This window comes from Ascidia mentula, chromosome 4 (genome assembly GCF_947561715.1).
Source record: "Ascidia mentula chromosome 4, kaAscMent1.1, whole genome shotgun sequence".
Taxonomy (NCBI): domain Eukaryota; kingdom Metazoa; phylum Chordata; class Ascidiacea; order Phlebobranchia; family Ascidiidae; genus Ascidia; species Ascidia mentula.
The window spans coordinates 13,766,759-13,789,156 of record NC_138569.1 but is presented as its reverse complement, the minus strand read 5'-3'; the positions used below and the strand labels follow the sequence as shown (position 1 = coordinate 13,789,156).

At 38.2% G+C, this 22,398-nt stretch overlaps 1 protein-coding gene across 4 annotated transcripts; it reads left to right on the top strand.

Moving 5' to 3' along the window:
- Positions 1 to 1,168: 1,168 nt before the first annotated feature.
- Positions 1,169 to 21,611, top strand: LOC145897634 (rho guanine nucleotide exchange factor 11-like). 4 transcript variants are annotated; one of them, XM_082986012.1, is made up of 42 exons: positions 1,169 to 1,293; positions 1,741 to 1,770; positions 1,916 to 1,983; positions 2,089 to 2,196; positions 2,371 to 2,420; positions 2,625 to 2,682; positions 3,052 to 3,188; positions 3,259 to 3,330; positions 3,735 to 3,836; positions 4,065 to 4,155; positions 4,721 to 4,797; positions 9,467 to 9,625; positions 9,689 to 9,781; positions 10,048 to 10,155; positions 10,266 to 10,367; positions 10,438 to 10,480; positions 10,541 to 10,623; positions 10,960 to 11,111; positions 11,172 to 11,210; positions 11,270 to 11,372; positions 11,449 to 11,575; positions 11,892 to 12,212; positions 12,798 to 12,960; positions 13,272 to 13,397; positions 13,618 to 13,717; positions 13,957 to 14,112; positions 14,347 to 14,535; positions 14,596 to 14,721; positions 15,087 to 15,204; positions 15,296 to 15,399; positions 15,500 to 15,586; positions 15,847 to 15,931; positions 16,176 to 16,322; positions 16,755 to 16,882; positions 17,190 to 17,263; positions 17,325 to 17,397; positions 17,955 to 18,074; positions 18,200 to 18,347; positions 18,470 to 19,044; positions 19,105 to 19,191; positions 19,441 to 19,525; positions 19,960 to 21,611. In XM_082986012.1, exons 1-41 carry the CDS (start codon positions 1,253 to 1,255, stop codon positions 19,492 to 19,494), a joined length of 4,824 nt encoding a protein of 1,607 aa, XP_082842138.1. In that variant the 5' UTR covers positions 1,169 to 1,252; the 3' UTR covers positions 19,495 to 19,525; positions 19,960 to 21,611. The 4 variants fall into 4 exon arrangements, with proteins under 4 accessions (XP_082842138.1, XP_082842140.1, XP_082842139.1 ...); XM_082986014.1 differs by lacking the exon at positions 11,892 to 12,212; XM_082986013.1 differs by lacking the exons at positions 1,169 to 1,293; positions 1,741 to 1,770; positions 1,916 to 1,983; ... (6 more) ...; positions 4,065 to 4,155; positions 4,721 to 4,797 and adding an exon at positions 6,989 to 7,860.
- Positions 21,612 to 22,398: the final 787 nt, after the last annotated feature.

Genomic DNA, 22,398 nt, shown 5'->3' with positions numbered 1-22,398 from the left:
ATAATGGATAAATATTCGTAACAAATTTTAACAAGACACATGAGGGCGCTTCGCTTTTTAATTGCGTCTCTTGGCAAATTGCATAGATTAGCTTTAGTTTCCTCTTTAAAATCGTCAGAGTTTTAATTAATTGTCAGTGGAATTGTACAACTAAAAATACGAATTATTTTATTCAAAACTTGCATAACTTTCGTCACAGTTCAATGCCATTTTACTTTCATACGTAATTATTTCCTAACATACAGCAAACTCTGATACGTATTGCAAACCGCAAAAAGTTTAAAACTTATATAGCAAACCACAAAAAGGCAATATGAAGACACGGAATAAAGTAGTTTTTGCTGGAATAAGTTTGGTTGCGCACCATCGACTTTTTCACAAGGTTTTACTTCTTTGCTTTAAAACGCGTCATAGGTCACGTGAGTAGACCTGAATGTTTTGTGGCTGTAAATTTCTGATCCTGTCGGGTGGTTTCATTGCTAGGTTTTGTAAAATGTTATCTTATATTATGGGATATACTCATTCCCATTACATCAGTGGTATTGTATCTTGAGTATGAAGTTACAAGCGAAGAGTTAGCATTCTAATAGGAAACGCAAAATATTTTATGCCAAAGATTGTAAACTTTATTTTATGTTTTTTTTGTGGAGGTTTGCTATATGTGAAACATGTCAATGATTTTGATACAAACTAAAACTGGCAAATTTCATGTGCAAACTTTTCCAAAGAAATTAATCTGTTGGGACATTACTGCACTTTCTAACAATTAATCGAGTTGACAGTAACACTTTGTAAGTCCAAGTACTCCTTAAACTTGACTCTAAACTTAACTAGACACTGCAACCCGGTTGTGGTACACTTTGTTTTCTTTTATTTGGTTAAAACACTGAAAATACACTTAAATTTGAAGAGATTGTTATGTTTTTAGGGTCCTTTTTGAATGTCCTAAATATTGTATGTTTAGGTCATATTACATTTTGTCATATGGGCTCACGGCACACAAAAATTGACAATATTACCCTTTTTGCAATCATTATCATCAGGTTTTAACTAAAACAGCTTATAATGTTAGATGGTCTATCCAGGAAGTTGTTGAAGCAATAGCTGCAGTATTGGCTAACACTGATTGCTTTGGTGTAAATAGTAAAAGCATTTTGTTTTTAATCAGGCTGTAGTTATATTATCATTATGTGATAACTGTCAGTGTATATTTGCATGTTTCAATTTTTGTAATTTGGTGCTTCATGACAAAATGGAAACACAATCAGGCCTCAGCCGAACATTTACTGAAAGGTTTGAACCAATACACTGATTATGTGGCAGTGTTTAAACTCTTACAATTTTGCTTGAATACCTGTGATATATATACAATGGCTGGCTGCTTTACCTGGAAAATTCTCTTTTCTGTTTACCTACTTTAACATGCTTAGTTGTTATATATATAGGTTTTCTGCAATACTCGATACAAAAGTTAATACATCCTTTGTTATAAGTTTACTTAAATGTAATGAATGTAGGATATTGCTGAAGTGTTAGCCTCTGTTACATGCCACAAAACATATTTTGATAATTATGTGTGCAACTTATATTTCTGGGCACACTACAAATACATGACCTGTACAAATTAGTATTTGTATGCTGGGTGAACTATTCTTAAAGCACTTCTCCAGGCCCTATTGATGTTATGCTACTTAAAAAACTATGTGTCAAATACCTATCACCACAATGCAATTGTTTTAGACTTGCCAGAAGAGAGAAGAAGGAACACAGGTATGATTTATTATGTTCAACAAATTATGCATACTAAGCCACTTGATTTTAATTTGTTGTACTAAAATAACTTTACCAGTGTTAATTTGAAGGATTTACCAAATTTACTGTCTCTAAAAAAATGAAGGTTGTTTTGTGTTTTTAGGTTAAGCAAAGCTAGTATAGGACAGCCTATGAAGATAGAAAAAAATAAAGAAAAGACAGATTCTGATGGTATGATTTAATCCAAAGTAGCATTTTTACTCTTCTAAATTGTTTTTTAGCTTAAAGTGTTCAGGAACAAGGGGACTATTTGTGTTAGCTAAAGTGTGTTTTCAGGTGCTCCCAGTCTTGTAATGAAATGTGTTGTTGTTCAAAAAGATGAAAATGGTTATGGCCTAACCGTTAGTGGTGACAATCCTGTTTTTGTGCAATCCGTGAAACCAGGTATTTGCATTGTATAACATGATGTGTTTATTTCACTGTACAGCATTTAGCCAAATGTTATTGGTACTCCCGAAACAAAGTGAAATAAAGGGTACTTAAGGTTTTGTTTGCTTGTGCCCTATGTGAACAAAGCTTTACAATCGTAAACATACTAAATCTAAAATTCCTTTACAGAGGGTGCTGCCCAAAGAGCTGGTGTTGTACAAGGTGATCGTATTATCAAGGTGTGTTTAAGTATTAATTTTTGTATTCTGTTAAAAAGTGCTGTTTCTTGTGGCAGAGTCTAATGATTTTTTTTCTTGATCGTTTAGCTTTGTTTAAACCATTTGTTTACATTCATTCCGCTTGTTTATCTTTTTGTCATTCACCAAAAATAATGAATCTCAATACTTTATCAATTTTTCCATTATAAAAATTTATTTATGCAGGTCAATGGTGCTAATGTTACTGATCACAATCATTTGGAGGTTGTTCGCCTCATTAAAGGTGGGCCACGTGTACTGTTAGACAATATCAGATATAAAACATTATTTTTATATGGTCATGTATGCCAAACCATCTATTTTGTCAAGACTTTTTAAGTCTTTGTCTTTATCAAACTAAATCAGTAAAAATATATATATATATGTATGTATATATACAAATTACTTAAATTAATACTAGAGCAATGTAAACATTTATATACATGCTTTAATGCATTTAAAAAGACCTTTCATTATTCAATGCAAGATGGAACTCATCATTTTGGCGTTGTATTTGTAATAATTGTAATTTTTTTTGTTTTGAAATACGTGGTGTAACAGCTATACTCACATGACGATTCCTAAACCAAAGAGATCTTATTATGAATTGCAGCTCAAAATTATGTAGCCCTAACCTTGCTATCTGAACCAACGACATCATCAAATACTTCAAATGAGGTTGACAGTAACCAAGCTGCTGTACCACCCTCCACAACCAATGAATACATTACTGGCCCAAAAGGTCAAACGGTTAGCAATTGTTCCCTGGATTTTGCTTTTATATGACTGTCATTACCAGCAATCTATCCATTCCTTTCAGAAAAGTTTGTTTTATGATCAGAAAGTAGAAACTATCAAGAAAATGCTGCAACAAGAAAAAAATGAAGTAGAAGTAAGCACTGACTGTAATTTTACTTCATCTTTTACTATTGTTGACATAGTTCCTGATAACTGTTTGCTTTTGACGACATTGTGGAAAACCATGTTTTCTGGGTTGTATTGGTCCTAATGTGAGACAAATATATTTCTAAATATCTTCAGTGTCTGTAAAAAAAACGTAAAAAAGAGTAAAAGCACACTTCCTAAAAGCTCATTTCTGTCTTAAGGACGCTCTGTGCTTCTCAACCCTTCTCACAACTAACTACCAGTTGTGTAAGGACATATACAGTAGTAGAAAAGAACATGTATGTAAAAGATAAGATCACTTTGACCTAACAGAATCTAGTACTGTACGTGAAAACATATTTTTCCACATTGTTGACATAGTTGTTATTATGCACTCTTGTTTTGTTACAGAGAATAAAAGAAGAATATGCTAAAAATCCCTCACCCAGGTTGTTGGCAAATCTTGGCACTGCTCAAAAACTTCAACAGGACTTGGAGAAGCAGCTGTGGAAGGTGGATAATAACTATATTTTCTTCATTTTACTTGTATTTATACCATATATACTCTTTGTTCTTTGCTTGTTACCATAACAAGTGCAATAACTTGCTTTAGGGCACAAATTAAGTATTAAGTATGTACTATTGTATGGATAGAAACTACCACGAAATGCTTGCTGCTTGCCCAGGGTTAAAAAAAATTATCCTCTAGATGGTGCTCAGGTGCTGTAATTTTCTTCACAGGTTCAAAGCATGAAAGAACAACCTCAAGTCACTGAACAGCCTGCAGTGGTATCTCCCCCAACGCATGTTACTGATGTTGACGAAACCACAAGTAAGCATGTTTTCTTGGGAGTTTACATACAGTGTCCTCACTATTTGTTGTACATGTAGTTGGTTAAACTTTTTTGAGGCTGATAGAGGGTTACTGTTTTTCTTTTATTGCAAAAGTATTGTTCCTTTAAAATATAGTCCTTAAAAAGTTTTTCTTCATTAATTAAGGAATAGTACACCCGTTTTTGTGAAATAGAATATTACTGTTCCCCTTTTAAGTGTTGTAATGGTGCATGTGCCCCTGCTTGATGCTTGCTATTTAGCCCAAGCAGTGAAAGTTAGCAAGAGGAAATAATTGAGAAGGGAGCAGGCTGGCGCTTCCTGGCGCTCTGACGTTATTGCTTGAATGACACAGATCCTGCTAGGGTTGTTTGTATCTGCTGAAATGCTAGTTGTCAGCTTTTCGCTTGTATGCCTGATTAACAGAGTTTAACTGCTACAACATTGGAGAGTCACAAGTTATTGTTTGTTTGTTACATTTCTTGTCAGATTGGTGTGTTATAACTTATATCCATAGTATGTTGGAAGTAGGTGTTGCAGTAACTTTCATGGATTGTAATTCAAAGGTATTGACATAACTGATGATGAACCTCCTCCATTGATCGACATGGACATTGGTTCTTCAATTTTTCACACTGAGGAGGTAGGTTTTGCATGACTGTGTTTGTTTTATTAAACCAAGTGATTTATAAAGTGCCCCAACATGTTTAACTTTTAACTATGCAAGTATGGCATTTGTGGTTGTGAACTTGTGACTGATTACTGTGAAGTAGACCAGACTATACAGTTTTCTATTTTATAAACTTGGCGCATGGGTAATTTTGTGTTTGGTGATAGTTCATTAATACGGCCAGCTAAATACTGGGAGGTGCACAAAATACGTGTATCAATAAATCTTAAAAGAAAAGTTTATTCTGACCTTCGTGACTCTCAAAATGTCACACAGACCCTGTTAAATATTTAACTCGCATGGACGTTTGCCTCAGCGCGCCAAGCTGATCAAAGGCCATTTTTTCTCTGATTGGCGCCTTTTAGTTTGGCTATTTATTGGCGACTGGAGACAAATGACTTTTCGTGACTCGAAATTTGCCATCACAACGTATGTACATAAGGAGAAACACGACTTCCGTTGTCCTTACATTTGCTTGACCACAACATTATTGAACCATCTCCTACCCTGGGCGATTGAAGGTGCTCGGTTGGCTGAAAGTTCACAGACGCTGTTTGCGCAACTTAGTTTTACTGTATCGACGAAACCAGTGTCGTTAGCTAGCGTTTTTACTGTACTTAAGAACAGAAGGAATGTAATTTGTCTATTGTCAATAATTAACCACCGGTAGCGCTTATTCTCATTCGTCGTTCTGATGTAGTCATGCGTGTGGAACTTCAGACAGTGGGAGGGCTAACCAAGTGCTAAGAGCTACAAACAAGTTGCGAGGCTGGCAGTCAAAGTTAACAGGGGAGTGCCACCAGTCGCTTCCAGTTAATATTCTACTAAGCCATATTTTAAGCAGCGCAGACTCATTTGCAGCTTCGCTCATGCAAAGTGAACATTTTCAGCGTTGTAATGTTGCATTGACTTTCGCGTCCGGTGCTACAAGATCTGCTTTGCATCAGTTTTGGGCATAATTGGTCTACAAAGTAAAGTTAGGAGGACATGCAGTATGATATAATGCCGAAGCACGAGACTGAATGCCGCCGCGGATAAAAGAAGTTCTGGCCATACTTCACTGGAACAGACGCGTATAGTGGACAGCAGATGTGATTATTTGTTCTCGGCCCAATGTTGGTGACGGCGTCGCGTTGCTTAAAAGGTAGGGAGTAAGGACAATTTAGTTTTGCCTGGTGTAGATGTCATTTAGCCTTAAGGCGAGTGTTTCGACGTAGGTGAAATAGCATCCATTGAAACAGTACAGTACAGTTGTACTACAGAATATAAGTACTTAATAACGAACCAACAGATAAAACTTTGGGCATAGCGATTTATCAACGGTAACGTCGGAGAAATAAAGATGTGACTGAAAAGTGGAATCTTAGACTTTTCGTTATTTTTACCAGTCAGGAAAGCCTTTCAAGGAAATAAGTTGTCAAAACGCGACTTTACGTAATCCTTCGTTTTGATTATCTGCGCACGTCTGGTCGCGTCATGCAATTTGGACGCATTAAGAAAATCGGAAGTCACAATCTGCTTTAATCCATGGGCCTTCATCGTTCACTCCACCCACTACATCCCCACGTTCCGTTCGGTTCCAGACCTCAGTTCTATATTTGGATCTAGTATTACTCTTAGGCAAAATTACCAGCTTATGCCCTTCCAAGCTGATATATGCTACTTTGTGTGATTAGTAACGGCCAAGGTAAAACTTTAAGCACTGGTTTAATGACCTTGACGGAAGCACGATGCTTTAATATTTAATCGAACTTGTAAGGTCAATATGCGTTGGGTAGAGCTAGAAGCTGGGAGTCTCTGCAACGCAGGTAATTTCGTTTAATGTCAGGTCAATGTGAATAGATAAGGATTAGTTCTAAGTGGATTTTATAAGTTGATTCAGAGTTAGTTGTTCAATACCTTTGAAGATTTAATCGCAGTAAACTGTATCAAAACAGGCCAGTGGTTTATTAGTTGTTTTATTGTACAGATCGATCTTTTAAGGAGTATTGGAAATAAACTGTTTGATATCTTAAAGATGATTTGATTCTGTTCAGATAATCATTATGTTCTGGTTGAATGTAAATCTAGTAAAACATTCTAAAATGTCTGTTGTACCATTAAGTTGGTTGCATGGTACTTTGTATATTTGTCTCATGTATGAAAGCTTTTCAGGTGACAAAATTGGCAGTTTCGTATTGAGGACTGTGGAAAATTAGAAGTGTTCAATAGTATAAGTTTAAAGATTTCGTAATTCAATTAAATCATCCAATTCAAGTGAGGTATTTTGGAATGTACTGAACCATGATGCCTTCAGAGGACAACAAAGATGAAGAGCCGGTCTATGAAACAGTGGAGGTCAATTTCCAGAGCAAGTCTAAAACCGACCCAACCACGACTTGGTACACCAGGGATGCGCCAAACTCTCCTAGCGTTCGCCAACGTTCCCGCAATCCAATCATTAACTCGCTTGTGAAAAAGATGAACCGACGCAGCATGCCACCCTTAAGCCAGGCAGGATTTGATAGTCAAGTATACGAAAGTCTGTCGAGCGTCTCGGACGCGCCCGCAGTGCCGAATTCACCGCCTCCATTGTTACCGAAGCAGAGGCCGCCTGTAATGAGCTCGTATTCACAACCTCCTTCAAGCTTTCAAAATCCTATTAGTCCAACTTCGTTTGTCAATCAGTTTTCGTTCTATCAGCCAAGTTTTGCTCCACCTGTCCCACCACGCCACTCTAGAACATCGGAAACTGCTCTCAAGTCGCCAAGCGGCCACGGCGTTGGATTAAACATTACAAACGTTCGACGTGTGTCGAGTTTTCCTCAATCAGAACCGCCTGGTATGAGACCCATTCGACTTCCACGTTCTCCAATGTCTCTGGATTCTACTTTTTCTTCTTCTCCAACCTCTTCAGTTGACGATGTAGAGTCTTCAGCGTCTTCAAATGATTTGCAATCGCCACCTGTATCTTCAACAAGACGCGGCAGCGAGCCGCAACCTTCAAAACCGTCAGTAAAGTTGTCCCGGAATCGCTCAGCAGTTGTGCGAATCAAGGTCTGTTTCGTATTTTTATTCTTAACAGCTGTCCAATCCAAACCCTTTTTTTTGTAAAAAAACCTCTGCATACCAACAACAATTTGTTCGCATTTCGAAACAGAGCATACTTTCAGTAATGTTTTCCTTGTGTTGTCATCACGCAAATTTGGTTTAACGCCTGGGGCGTCATATGGGGGCAAAAGAGCTTTGCGGCGCACTATGTAGAGCTCTTCTGCGAAAGACCCGGTTAACGGTGAAGAAAGTTGGGTGAGTAACTGCGCACACGTCACTGAGCAAATGTCGCGCTCCGCTCTGTGTACTGTGCTAAGCGCGTTGACTGGCGTGTGCTTGCTATTCAAGCAAACGTCTGCACTGGAGTAGCTCGCTGTGATCAATCGCTACATGCATCCGCACTAAGAAACTCGCTCGAGTGTGCACTGATTCTACTGAGCGTGCGTTTACTGGCCTGAAATAGCGTGTACCTAATCACAGAGACTTATCAGTGGCTTTTCAAGGAAAGGCATAACTAAAGGTTTAGGGAATTTTTCGTTCTCAGTTTATACTTGTTGTGTTTTTCTTCATTTTTTCAAAGCGAGGTGAGTTGAACAACAGTTTGTATAAAAGTCAATTTTTGTGCATCTTAGTTAGCATTTCAATTAGCATGAATATCCATGTGTTAATTGTTTTAAAATGCTTGTGCCAAAGCTGCAGTGTAACTTGGAACGTACCTTCTAAATTATTTGCTTCTGTCTCTCACCTATAGATATGTTGGTCTTATGTTGTTAAAATGTATGAGATGTCTTATGAAATTTAATGTTTATGATATAAAAAACGAATTATTGCCATACATCTGTATAGCTAAGTCCAGCACACCAATACTCACATGTTAAAATTGAAAAGTTATGACTTTCACTATACCTATTGTGTGGCTGTGTGTTGGGTGTGCCAAGCAAACATGAGTTTTACAGTCATTACATGGTTACCGCCTGTTTGTTGCTCTGAATGTCAATGTGACGTCAGTGTCAAATACTTCTCTGGGGATAACTGTCTGCAGTTTGAAATATTTTATTTTTCCTAAAGATCTGTAGGTAAACTGCACAGACTTTCCCTTATGGTATAGGATGTGTATGTTAGGTCATAATGTAGGTTGATGACATCTGAAACCCAGGCCATAAAAACCTTGTTATGAACTTATATATATGTGTTTTACAATCTGTTTAAAATGCATGTTATGTTGCTGATATGTTGATGGTTGTTGTGTTGTATGAACGCCAAATGGCACCACTAGCACCTGTCGCTGGAATCTCGATCAGGTCTTAGCATTCCCTCATCTTGTGCAAACATTACTGTATCACAAACCAGCAACCCCAGTTAATAATTTACTCATTATGAGTTCAAGTAATAGTCACTGTTGGAAATACATGTAGCCCGTGTGGACTGATAACTTTTGTTTAGTATTATTGATAATTTCTACCCATGTTGCAGTGATTTAACTAATGTAGTGCTAGGGTGAATGAACATAAAGTTTAGTATAAAAATGTCATCTGTTGTGTTTCTGACTTTACTTTTTTGAGTTTGTTTTGGTTGATCTAAAACTAATGCATTGTTCTGTGTTAACAAATAGAGAGATGCGCCATCAAGAGAGCATCGAAGTCAAACTCTCAGTGAAATAAATACATCCCGTCTCCACGGTTTAGATTCGTCTCGTTCCTCAATGATAAGTTCTGATGAAATTTCAAGCATGAACTTAATGGGGGACATGCCGCTTGATATGTTCAATCATGTGAGTTGTGCACCATTTTCTAAACTCCACAGAATGTTGTATTTTAATGCAAGTTATGTTTAGACGGATGTTGCCAAACCTACAACCCCGGTTCCTGAACAAAACACCATGATTATGAATTTTGAAGATGACGATATTGCCAATAACGAGCGAAAGGTAAGATGATTGATAATGTGGGACAACTGGAAACACTGGATTGTACATTGTGTGTTCTGTGCTGTTGGTGATAGGTACTTCCTTGTTGGCTGGGCTTGTAATTTCCTTTCCTTGTGTTGGCCGCACTGTATCTGTGATAGCCCTGAATTATATTTCTAGAATGCAGTTGATGTCATAATAGAAATAAAGAAGTGTTTTGTACCAGTGGATAATAATGTTTCCTTTTGGCAATTTTTCTGTCAATAAATGCTTACTCATTATTTTAGATGCAAGATCATGGACCTTTCAATGAGTTTGACAAGTTGTGCCAGCGACCAGCCCACTTGGCAGTTTTTCTTAAATACGTTATTGCTACTCATGACCCATCAAATCTGGTAACCTTGCAGTTCTTTTCCAAGCGTATTGGGATTCTATGTGTTTACGTTACACACAAGAAATCATTGCAAGAAATATGTTTTTCAAACTCATTTTCTTATTTTCACAGCTCTTTTACTTAACTGTTGACAATTACCGGCAACTGTCAAGTGCCAAGGATATGGCAAAACAGGCAGAAATAATTTACAAAAATTACCTGGCACCAACAGCTGTGAGTAGTTTATATTTGCCCAACAAAACATTTTTCTTGCTAACTTATGTTGTGTAAAATCTTGTTGCAGCTCTTAAAGGTGGATGTGGCTGAAGCAATAACTAAAAGTATTCGTAAGTTGCAAATGTTTTCTTGTCACGCACATGTTTATGTATAATGTTTGTTTTTAACAGAATCTGCCATACATGTGAAAAGCCCGGCAGAAGAAACATTGAGAGGGGTTTTTGATCCAGCTATCCAAGCTTCTAATAAGGAGGTAGCTATGTTGTTTGTACACATGAAAACCAAGTATATAGCCCTCAGAACTGAATTGTTCAAATACTTATTTTAAACACTATACAAAAATTGCATTATGTGTGTGCAAATATATTTATTTGTTTCTTTACAAATTTGTTCTTCCTAAAATTAGCTTGCATGGTTATCATTGAAACAAACTGTTTAAAAAAAATTTTATGAATTTTTACAAACATACATTGAATAGTGTTTTTAAAAGAAATACACTGTTTTTTTTAAGTTCGCTTGTGTTACACAGTAATGTTATCATATGTTTGGCTATTTTAATATGCAATACTGACTATTAAATTGTCTTCAGGTTCGAAATCAACTTAGTCAATACTGCATTAAAAGAGAACAAGGTTTGGGAAACTTATTTGGGGATGAAAAGCTTGTCAACAGTGAGTCTAGTGACATACAGCAAGATTCACGAATCATGGAGGAGATAGTCATGCAATTGTTAAGCGACATGTGAGAATATTGATACAGTGTAACAACGTAACAATATCACACCTTTTTAACCTTTTTTAGAAATGGCAATGCAGCAGATGATACAGAGCAGTCAAAATGGTAATGTTTTGCAAATTAGAGAAATTTTTTACTAACGTTTACAATCCACTATTTTAAAGGGCACTAATACACGAAGCAATAGCAAACTTTAGCAACAGATACAGCACCAAGCGTTCAAAGTCCAAAATTACATCCAAAATGTACTCAATCCTCAGGACCAAGGTATCACTAATGTTTGAGATAAACTGTTATATGCTACAATAACAACAACTATGTGACACATATTTGATTTTCTCAGCCACAACAGCAAAATTTGGCGAAGTCCAAAGTATATGGTAGCCAGGAGTCAATATTGGAGGAAAAAAGATCAAGTGTATTTAATTGGCCCAAAAGAAAACCAGCAAATCGGAGTGATACAATGTCTGGTAGGGAATATGTTAAAAGTGTTTTCACATTAATATGACTTTTGTGTTAAGTTTGCAAGTTGCTCAAGTATCAAGTTGGAAATGTTTAGTTGATAGCATCTGTATTAATAAATTAATGCTTGTTTATGACAATATTGATGCTTATAGCAAACCTTGCCTTTTATTTTGCTTATTATCTCCTCTTGATCCTTGCTGTCCGGTGCATGCTTTTTGGTTTACAACTTTAACCCCAAAATGACAGGGTTTCATGGTTGACCGGTGATTTATATTTAACGTTGAACACTAACCAACGTAACATGTCGAATTGCTACTACAGCGGATGGCAAAAAACATTCGAGCAAAAAGTCTGTCAAAAACCGAGATATCATTTGGGAAACCCCTCCCATATCAACAATCTTAACCCCAACCAAAGTTAACACCCCAACGTCACCCGAGCAAAGCAGCCTATCTTCGTCAGTGGACAGTGTGGTGCTAGAGCCGGGTGCTTTCGACAAACAGGAAAGCCCGTTTGGCGAGAAACAGCAGTCTGGGAAAACTAGCGTTATGTCAAATCACTCTCCGATTCGTTCGAGGAGCATTCCCACTGAGGAATTGCAGCGTGCCGACGAAATTTCAGCTGGAGTATTTGAAACAGCAGGTGCCACATGATCTGTAGATTGCTGTCGTGGCGAGAGCTTGGTGTTGGCTGCCGTTGAGTAATTGCTGCCGGGATGATTATTCGCCACTTTCAGCATCGCATTCCCTTTTTGCCTGTAAATGCAACGTTAATGTGGCATGCAAGAGACAACTTCATTTGCAACAAAAGTAGATTGCTTTACGCAAGCTATGGTGGCTTTCATATCATATAACCATCCCAACCCTAACAGCAATGATGCATGGACGATTTTAATTTTTCCGTTTGTTTGGTATCGGAGTTTTCGTATCCTGTCGCTGTGGCGTATTCTTTTTTTACCACGGTTATGAATCCAATGTTTTCATTATCAAGCCATAGTTCATTTACTTAATTAGTTGAATATTGATGGTTTCAAAATATATTTTTAATTGTTAAGTCCTTACTTTTTATACCAAGTCAGGCTTGTTTAATTATGCGACTATTTTTATGATGATTTTCATTGGAAAATATTTCTATCCATTTGTCAAGGTCGTGCATGGCAACTTTTTGGATAAACCTGACAATCTGATGTGGGGAAGAGATTAGCCTATAACTGAACCTTGTTCGCAGAAAATGTCCAACAAATTTTAACCGATCAAGTCCAGATCGAAAACCTCCCTGAGCAAGGCACTGTAAGCAGTTTGGTTAAACAGTTTCAGGATCCATCCGTAGCCGAAACTTCACCTGAACAAGATTCGCTGACGGTTGAGAGTCCTGCACGTGACGGTTCAAGGTAAATAGTTTGTTTGCTCCTGGTACGCAGGAAATAGGAAAAAATGCATAATGGTACTGGTTTGACGTTGGAAGTCAAACAAAAGGGCAGAGTAGGAATGCAAACCCAGGAGGCTATTTTTAATTAACTAAGTATTTTAGTTTACCGAAGTTTACCATCGGATTTACCAAGTTGTCGATATCAACAAGAATCGAAAGCAAATGGTAGGGATTAGAGTCGGCGGATATTTGTTTACTGAAAGACAAAAATACATGACTTACAAATTGATTTGTGTGTTTTGTTGATGGTAATCGCAAAGTTGTTCCACCCAGACTTCATTCTGCACGATCGGGCAGTTTTCGGAGGCATCGAGATGATGAAAAACGTCACTCGGGCACAGCGAAAAGTCACAGCGATCCTGATAAAAACAAGGTGGAACAAGCTATGGTGCAACACATGTAAGACACGCCTGGTGTAATTGAATCTTTTACAATTGAATAGCAATAAAATGTTTTTACTTCACGAAATCTACCTAAATAGAATCTATTTGAATAAGAACTGAAGATGCTTTAATAAAAAGCGAAACATGTTTTATAAAATCAGAAGCGTGGACACAAAGTTGTTCTAGTAACATTTAAAATTATTACAATTGAATATTTCCATTTATATTTTTACCAGAACGTCAAATGATGTCAATGCGACATCAAAAGGAAGTGAGGGTGAAGATTGTAAGGAACCTTTAACTATTCCAGAACCGAGCGTCGCTGGTGATGCCGAGGTGATGCTCGCAATGTCCACTTTTAAAGCGTTTCTGCCTCTTGTGTTGTTTTATATTTGACTTTACCATGTATCAAAATGAATGTAAACGGTTGGTAGAACAAATTCACTTTCATTTTAGTGCAGCGGGTTGTAGCAATATTCCATACAAGCAGCTTACACGTTAAATTGTGCAGATTTATTCTAACATTTCGTCACCTGCACCCCAGACTCTTTTAACGAAATATGTTTTTGTGGCAGATAAACGTGGATGCCTCCGAACAACATTGGTCGGAAACTGTTCCCAGTTCGGCGATTAAAGCGATTGATCGTCGTGAGGTGAAGAGACAAGAAGTAATCAACGAACTGATTTACACTGAACAACACCACGTTCGAGACTTAAAGATCCTCGAAAAGGTAAGATGTTAAACATTTTCAATATTTTAGATCTTTGATTGAATTTTTTGTGTAAGTGTTTCGTTGTTAATGAAATGTAACTTCACCTCATCCTTAAGTATATGTTTTCTTAATGTTTAATGAATACCGTAATACCCATAATACCGGTCTGAATGTGACATTCATGGTAACCATAAACTTCTAACATCAGCAGAACATTTGATGGTTTACCTGTAAAAATGACGTCATACATAGGTGTTTTACGAGCCGATGCGGAAGCAAGGTTTGATGAAAGAAGAGGAAATTTTCCAAGCGTTTCCTAACCTCCAGGCCGTCCTCGAGATGCATCGGGTCTTCAACAAATCCTTACAAGAAGCAAAAGAGGATGCGAAGGAACGTGGAAGTTACATTGTGAAAAATATCGGCGACATCTTACTTGCGCGGGTAATGATTGCTAAAACATCTACCAGTTTCGTGAAATGACTTTTTGGTAATTGTGTGCAGTTTGACAACGCGGAAGGGATCAGGTTTAAAGAAGAGTGCGCCCTATACAGTGGTAACCAGTCCACCATCCTCAGCATGATCAAAGAAAAGAGCAAAAAGGAGCCCAAATTTAACCAGTTTCTCGAAGTAAGATTTGTAATTAAGAATGGTAAATATTGTGAATTACAGCATGCCTGGCAGCAATAGTGGCACAGTAAGTTTTTGTATTTAATGTGGTGCAACATCTCAGTTTCCTTGAGTTAATGTAACTAGCTTCTGGTGTGTAGTCGCTAATACCGTTTTATTGCTACCTGAATGTTTGTATTCGAGGCGTTGTCACTTTTTAAATTACAAGCACTCTTTGCACAAAAGCGTGGGGTTTTCCGTTCGATGTATCTGTGGGGAAAAAAGATATGAAGCAGTCGCTGGGTGTAGTTCGGGCGGTTCCTACACATGAATGACTTTGCCAACCAGTTGTCACATCGCGACTATTAACATAGATATGTTTTTAGGACATGCAAAAGCAACAAGTTTGCAGGAAACTTCACTTGAAAGATTTTGTTCCAATGGAGTTCCAGCGTTTGACGAAATACCCTCTTTTACTTGAAAACATCATGAAGCATACGAAAAGTAAGACAAATTCTATCAGATGCTTTGCGCCGCAATGTTTTGATTGGGGCCGTGCTATATGATAAAGCCTTATTTTCAATTTTGCGCGCAGAAAAAACGGACAGTGAGCATATCAAAATAAAGACGGCTTGTGACAGATGTCGCGAGATTCTTGCATTTGTAAACCAAACTGTGAAAGAGGCAGAGGATAAACAGGTCGGTAGATTTTTTTATATGTTGACCTTTTTGTGTTATGTGTGAGATCCACCACATGTTCTTCGGACAAAACCCTAACGTTCATATTTCGTTATGGCAGAAAATCCTGGAAATTCAACAGAACCTTGACAGATCGCCGCTGTTAAAATCAAGCTTAAATGAGGATTTGCTCGTGAAAGAATACAAGGTAGCGTGTTTGTAAAAATTTATTGAAGGCAAAATTATTTAACTCCTTTCACTTTGTGCCACTTGATCATAAATTGAATTCCAAGACACGTCGTCATCCTGAAAGATAATGAAATTTTCAAGCGTTTTTCAAATCTGCACATGTACATTTTTTCTATCGGTCAGCATAGTTTGGGTCTTAAGCATTGTGGACTTGTTTTGTATTTTCACAAACTGTAATGATTACCATATATCTATTACCATTCACATTAAATGACGCAGAACATCGACCTCACTAAGCGTCACGTCGTTCACCACGGACAACTAACATGGCGTGTCAGTCTCACGGAGAAGAAAAAGGAAATACGTAAGTTGTCGGGGTTAACATTGAAAGTTGGCAACAATGCGATAATTTGAATGAGGACATTGTGAAACGTTAAAATAAACTGATTTTATGTTTTGTGCAGATTATCTTTCTCCTTTAAAAACATTAGATTTCTGGGGTGCATGGCCCCATGTATACATAAAGTAATACTAAAATCCTGCCAAGTTTATAATTTACAAAGATTTGCGAATGATGTAATGTTTAATTTGGTAAATTTATTTTTCAGCTCTCCACTGTATTTTGTTCGAGGATTTAATGGTGTTACTACAACGTCAGGAGGATCGTTATGTACTTAAATGTCAGAACGCCGGCACCTTCACCGTTCCACCCTTCCTTAAAATGGACAAACTGATTGTTCGGAACGTGGCTACCGGTCAGTCACCATTGTACATCTTGATTGGGAAAACAGTCTTTGTAATCATGGGCCTCTTATCAAATCTGTCTGTCACTCTAAATCTTTGTATTAAATGTTAGCAAACATTAAATCACCCCAAAATAATGTCTGTTATGTTGTTTTTTTTACTTCGTAACACATCACAACATTTACTAAATTTTACATTTTCTTGTGTTTTGTACGCAATGCTTTTGAACATTTCTATAAAGTGGTAATATTTGTTCCCTGCCACGCGTTAGATATGTAGAATGCGGTGTGTGTAACTTGAAACGTGTTTGTTCATAAGTATTTAAGAGCGAATCATGATAGATGCATACTGTGTACATTGTCCCGACCCTATCACGTCTTATCAGTTAAGTCTCATCTTATTCTTATCCATAAAATAATGCAGATTTGTGTTTTCTTTCTCAGACAAGCGAGCTTTCTTCGCGGTGTCGACTCACACTGGACCCATCATGTACGAGTTGGTTTGTAAATCAAACAACGACGCTAAACAATGGATAAAGATCATCAGTGAAACTGTTAGCACTGCTAAAAAGGTTTGTAAATGGATGGATTCACTTAGTTCCGGTGGCTCGTGCAATTATTTCGCTCGAGTGTGTTTTAAATCACTTGCTGTAAAGCTATTAAAGCAGTAAAGAACTCCTACATGCTACATTACAAAACCCTAATTTCTCTGAATGTAATATTACTTGAATACAAATACACGATTGAGCAAGCAAAGTTGACATTTACTTCCTATAGTAAATGGAAGTTATCATTTGCATATTTTATTTTCTCCAATTGTTCTTTGACTTTAACTGCCCTTAAACCATTTCCATATCACCGTATTTCCATAATACACAGGATATTGGGTCGTCAGTAAGGAGGAAGGGATTCCACGTTGCTGGAACTTCGCGCGACACCGATGAAGTTGACAGGTATTACCTGAACGTTCTTTTTTGTTGTGAATGCTGAATGTTTAACATGTTTTTTTTTCAGTTTGCATCGAACCGTGTCGGTCGATCACCTTTTGACCTCTGCAAGCTCAAATCATTCCAATATACATACATCGGTAAGTGTTGCTTATTTTGGTTTAGTTTAAGTTATCCAGGGCGTGCGATATCGCCCTTCGCAATCATTCTGCATAAACTAGAAGATCCCCACGTATATGTGAAGGTTGCCTGGTAAGTTGTGCGCTTACGCACCAGTGTACCTTGGACACAATATACCCCGTGAAACCACAGAGCTCCTGTAGCTCAGTTGGTAGAGCGTTGGGCCTGGTTAGCCTAGGGTCGTGAGTTCAAACCTCAACAGGAGCTTGATTTTTCAAATCTTGCTCCAACTTGTCAGGAAAAAATGGCTGATCCAGCTAGGCTGCTAACGCTGCAAACATTATGATCGCGATACGTTAGGTGTGATCGCCAAGCAAGGACCTACGCAGTGGGGCGATCCTGCCTATCATGCCATTGCATGTAATCTTATTGCGTTAAATTAGAAGAATTTATTCTTTATCAAGTTTTTAATTTAACTAGTAACTGGTGAATATTACTGGACTCTATGTTTCCACTAAGTGATTTTTATTCTGGTGGTCCGTGTCTATAAATGAAGTTTTTTGTTTCTTATCCGCAGAGATCCACCCCCATTAGTGGCGATGGCGTCACTAGTCCTGTTGTCGTCAGTGGGTATGGAAATGTTACGAATGAAATTCTCCCTGTTAAGGTTACTGAACGGCTGTTACTTGTCCAGCAGGTAATTTCATCAGTATTGTCATTTATTGCGATGTTCAAATGTGTTGGGTCTGCATGGCTCAGTTTCCAACTATTCATATTCGCTTTAAAAGACTCAACCTTATTATCGGTTGCTTTTCCTCACAGGAAATTTCAACCTCACTTGAGCGAAAACATCGACTTCTGGCCGAAGCGTCAGGTCTTGATGAAGCGGTCCTTGAGAATGTTTTGGAAATGTCTTCTATTGATTCCGAGCCCGACGCTAAAACCTTAGTCATGCATTCCCTACTATGTGGTACGTTTGGTGCTGCATGCACCACAAGGATCTGTTAATTTTATAATTCTTTAAAGCATTATATAAATATTCAACTTCTGCTGTAGCTCCCTTCGAGTCCTGTTTAATATATTTCAATTCAGTCGACAAGTTGACCAAGTTACTGGATGAGTGCATGAAGCCCGAGCAAATCGAAATACGTCCTCACAACCTCCATCTTTCTAACGAACGCGAACGTACCGCATCCAACCGCTCATCCACCTTTCTTCCTGACCAATCCGCTGGCGAACAACAGGAAAGGTGGGCGGTGCCCGTACCCCACCCGCAGAACATGTCTACGTCGCCCAACACAACGAGTTCGGCCTCTGACGCGCCACCTATCTTATCCAAGTTTCAATCTGATGAAAGTTTTACGTCACCGTCGTTGCTGACAACTCCTGCCGAAGAAGGTGGAGCATCAGACAGCGAGGCTTACGCTGAAATATCAGACAACCAGTTTTCATACGAAAATGCCAAAGACCATTCCTCTAACGCTACCGGCGATGACTCTTCCCTCATCCAAGCCAAAGATCATTCATTGATGGAAAGTGTAACGGACGAGAGCAGTTCGCGGCCACATTCATCCACTTTTGAGCTCACGTCCAGACCCAGTATGATTTCTATTACCAGAATGCTAAAGATCTCAAACAGCCTCCAAACTCAGCTGACGCAGCTCATGGTAAGAAGTTTGCTGTCAGAATTAACTCGAGTGACTTAAAAACCATTGTTGATGTTGCAGCATGTAAATGACGTGAACGATGCCGAGAAACGCAGAGTTGCGAAAGAAAACGAGCAACTGAGAGAGCAAGTAAACGCGTTGTTGCAGGTAAAGACGTTTAATAACTACGCTAGCAGCTTTCCGTGCTCCGTTAAATATTTTACACTGAAATTCTACATTTATAGCAGTTGAGTTTTGAATTGAGCCCAACCTAAAATCCTAGATGCAATTTTGCTTTTGAGATGCAGTTACGTGATCGCAACATGCAGTGCTTTACTAAGTTTTAGGAGATATGACTGCGAGTGCTCTTTGTATTGTTTTTTTTTGCATTATTTCACCTAATTTGTTTTGTAACAGGACCAAGACATGCTCTCACCCCCTTCATATACAGATGTAATAGAAGGTCGGTGAGGTTTGCTGAAGGAGTTGCAAATCGATAAAAGTAATTACAGTTGCTTCTAATTTGTCATTGATTGGGCGATTGCTTTTATATAATTGTTAGGGCCGGGTTGCATGTTTAACCGGACAATAATGGTAATGCGTGATTGAGAAAATGAACAAAAACAGTTTTAGATTTATTTCAGCACTTATTCGAATGTAGATAAATTTCTGCTTTTACGTTCACTTTGGTGATTTGGCTTCGTGTGATAGAAGACCTTCCCGATTTGATTGTCGAAGGTTTTAATTCGCCAATACTGAAATCTTATTGGAGAGAAGTTGATTGATGTTTTACAAGGTCCCATCTGTTTTATCAACGCAATCACTTTTTTTGGATTGATTCTTTTCCATCGAACTATAAAAATCCAAACAATGCTGAAAAGTTCGAGTTTGTAAATAACAATTTTCGGCAAAGGTTTATCCTCACTGTTTTCTCAGACAAGCCAGACGAAACTGAACCTCAACAACCTTCGCCTGGTAACTCTCCCGCCCAAACGGCTAGGAGCGACGACGTCACCCCTGTGATGACGTCAATGGCTCAAGATTGCGGACGAGTTCGTGCGTCCCACACCATGTCGTGGCCCAACAGTGACACAGTAGCCCAGCAGCATGTGTATAGTCCCCCGTCTTTGCCTATGAAAGGCCGTCGCTCGACCGGCTTCTAACACCTCTCGCGCCCTTTCCCAATCCCTAACCGTCTGTGCTTTACTGTGTAGGTAGCAATTTGTCGGTGTCACGCGTGCTTCGAAGTAGTTTATGCTTCTAATAAAGTTTAGGGTGTGATTGCAAGCGGGTGCTCGCCAGCGGGATCTGGTCGAGTTATAAAACCGTGGTATTTGCGTTAGCGCCTGTGCAACCGCCCAGGGTGTTTTGGCATTTTGCCCACTGCGCTCAACATTCGAGTTGGACGAGTGCAGTGTTACGGTACGTCCAGGCTTAACCAAACCGCGTCACAAGTTTCACTTTCGCTGCTACTGCTACACTGTTTGCCAAATAAGCTCGCTCAACGCGCGTTCAATTATTAAGTTATGGGGCCGTACTAACGTTGTAACTTCGTCCGAGATAATTACGTTTCTGATTTAGGTTCCTAAGCAACATTGTCCCGGAATTGGACAACGCGAATTCGTTTTTGCACTTCAACGTATTTTGGTGCCAAGTTGTTTCCATGTAATGGTACAATATAAACCGCTTGGCAAATTTCCGTTCAATTATAAGGTAAACTTCTGTTCAACATCAACAAAACACAGTTTTAGATTAATGCCCAAACATGTTGCGTGTTTTACCGATTAATACGCCACTTAATTTTTAAGTTTTAAACTTATTTCATGTACTTCTATCGGTGTACAGTCTGTGCATTGTGATGTCATAAGCTCCTTCATTGTGACGATTTTGCGGGGTTGCAATTTTTTTTAAAGGCCGAGTTGTTTTACAACTGCTTGCTCCAAGTGGTAAGCGAATTCGTTATTTTAACGTTCCGAGTTGCTCAGTGAATTCTTAAATAAACCCAAAGTGCGTTTACATTGATCATGCCCTACCCCTGTTACGCTTTACAATATATGCATTCGCACCTAACGCTCTGTCGTGGCCAAGTATACGATTCCGTCGCTTGTAGCTTGTTTTGTTGAAATTGTGTTTGACGCAAAGGCATTTGCTTACGTTAAACATGATCCTGATTTTTTAAACGTTTTCTTGCAATAGCGTCTCTTGCATCTTACTGTATATTTTGCTAAATCAGAAAAGAGCGCCTTCGTTGCAATGAGCACACTCACCGCTGTACAAATTCCACCAACCAAAACGTTCGATTCTATTTTTTCTTTCCTTTCCGATATTTGTAAAAAAATGCTCCTAGAGGTCGTGAAGCACAAGTTGGCATGGAAACGGAAGGGTGGTTGGAAGTCCGCCATCTTCTTCTACATATGAGTGCCACACTTACGTTCGAAACTTGTCACCCGCACTTTTGCCCCTTCTGTAAAGTAACGAAATGATCTCTTTCTCTTTCCTTTGTGTTATGTGTGTACTTGTTGAATGTTATTGTTGGTAGCAGTACGCGCACTGCGTCCGCCTGACAAAACGACAATAATAAAATTTTAAATTATTAATTTGAATGCACGTGTGGTTTCAAAATGATAAGCATGCCAGCAAACAAGACAAAAAACAACATGGTCGCACGCTCATACAACGTGTTATGTTTATAGAAACTAGGGGCGCACCGAAACTTCGGTTTGCAGAATTTATTCGGCCGATACTAAGGTTTTTATAATTATTCACTAAAAAAGATTTCGGCCGAATTTTTGCATAAATATTGGGCCGAAATCGAAATCTTTTTACTGCATGCAACGCTGACCAGCAAAGTTTAGTATAGATTAGAATCATTGTTCAAACTCTACGAATGTGTTCGTTTTATTTGTGTATGGTCACCAAAATGATGACAACCAACTTTAAGCTACAGCAGTCGACGTTATTCTTTAAGTGCCAATAAAAGGCTGTGTGCTGGGACTAGATCTAATCCAGCACATGTTTTGTTTAAATGTATTGCGTTTGAAGATATGAATACCAAAATTAGTTTCGGTTTATTCGGCAACTTTTGCCGAATATTCGGTTTCGGCCGAATAAAATCTTTGCCAACTTACGCGATATCGTATATATATGCACTAATCAAAACAACCACCTCCGATTGCGCATTGACATAAGATCACTCCATAATGAAATAGAAGAATATATATTCAAATTCAAGTAGAAGAACACATACCAAGTAGTATCCGACCGGTTTGTTGTGTTGGTAAAACTATTAGCGTTAGTATACTATGGTATAACGTAAGAAATTCATACTTTATTATACAACAATCACACCCACAGTATCATTGTTATCAAACAAAA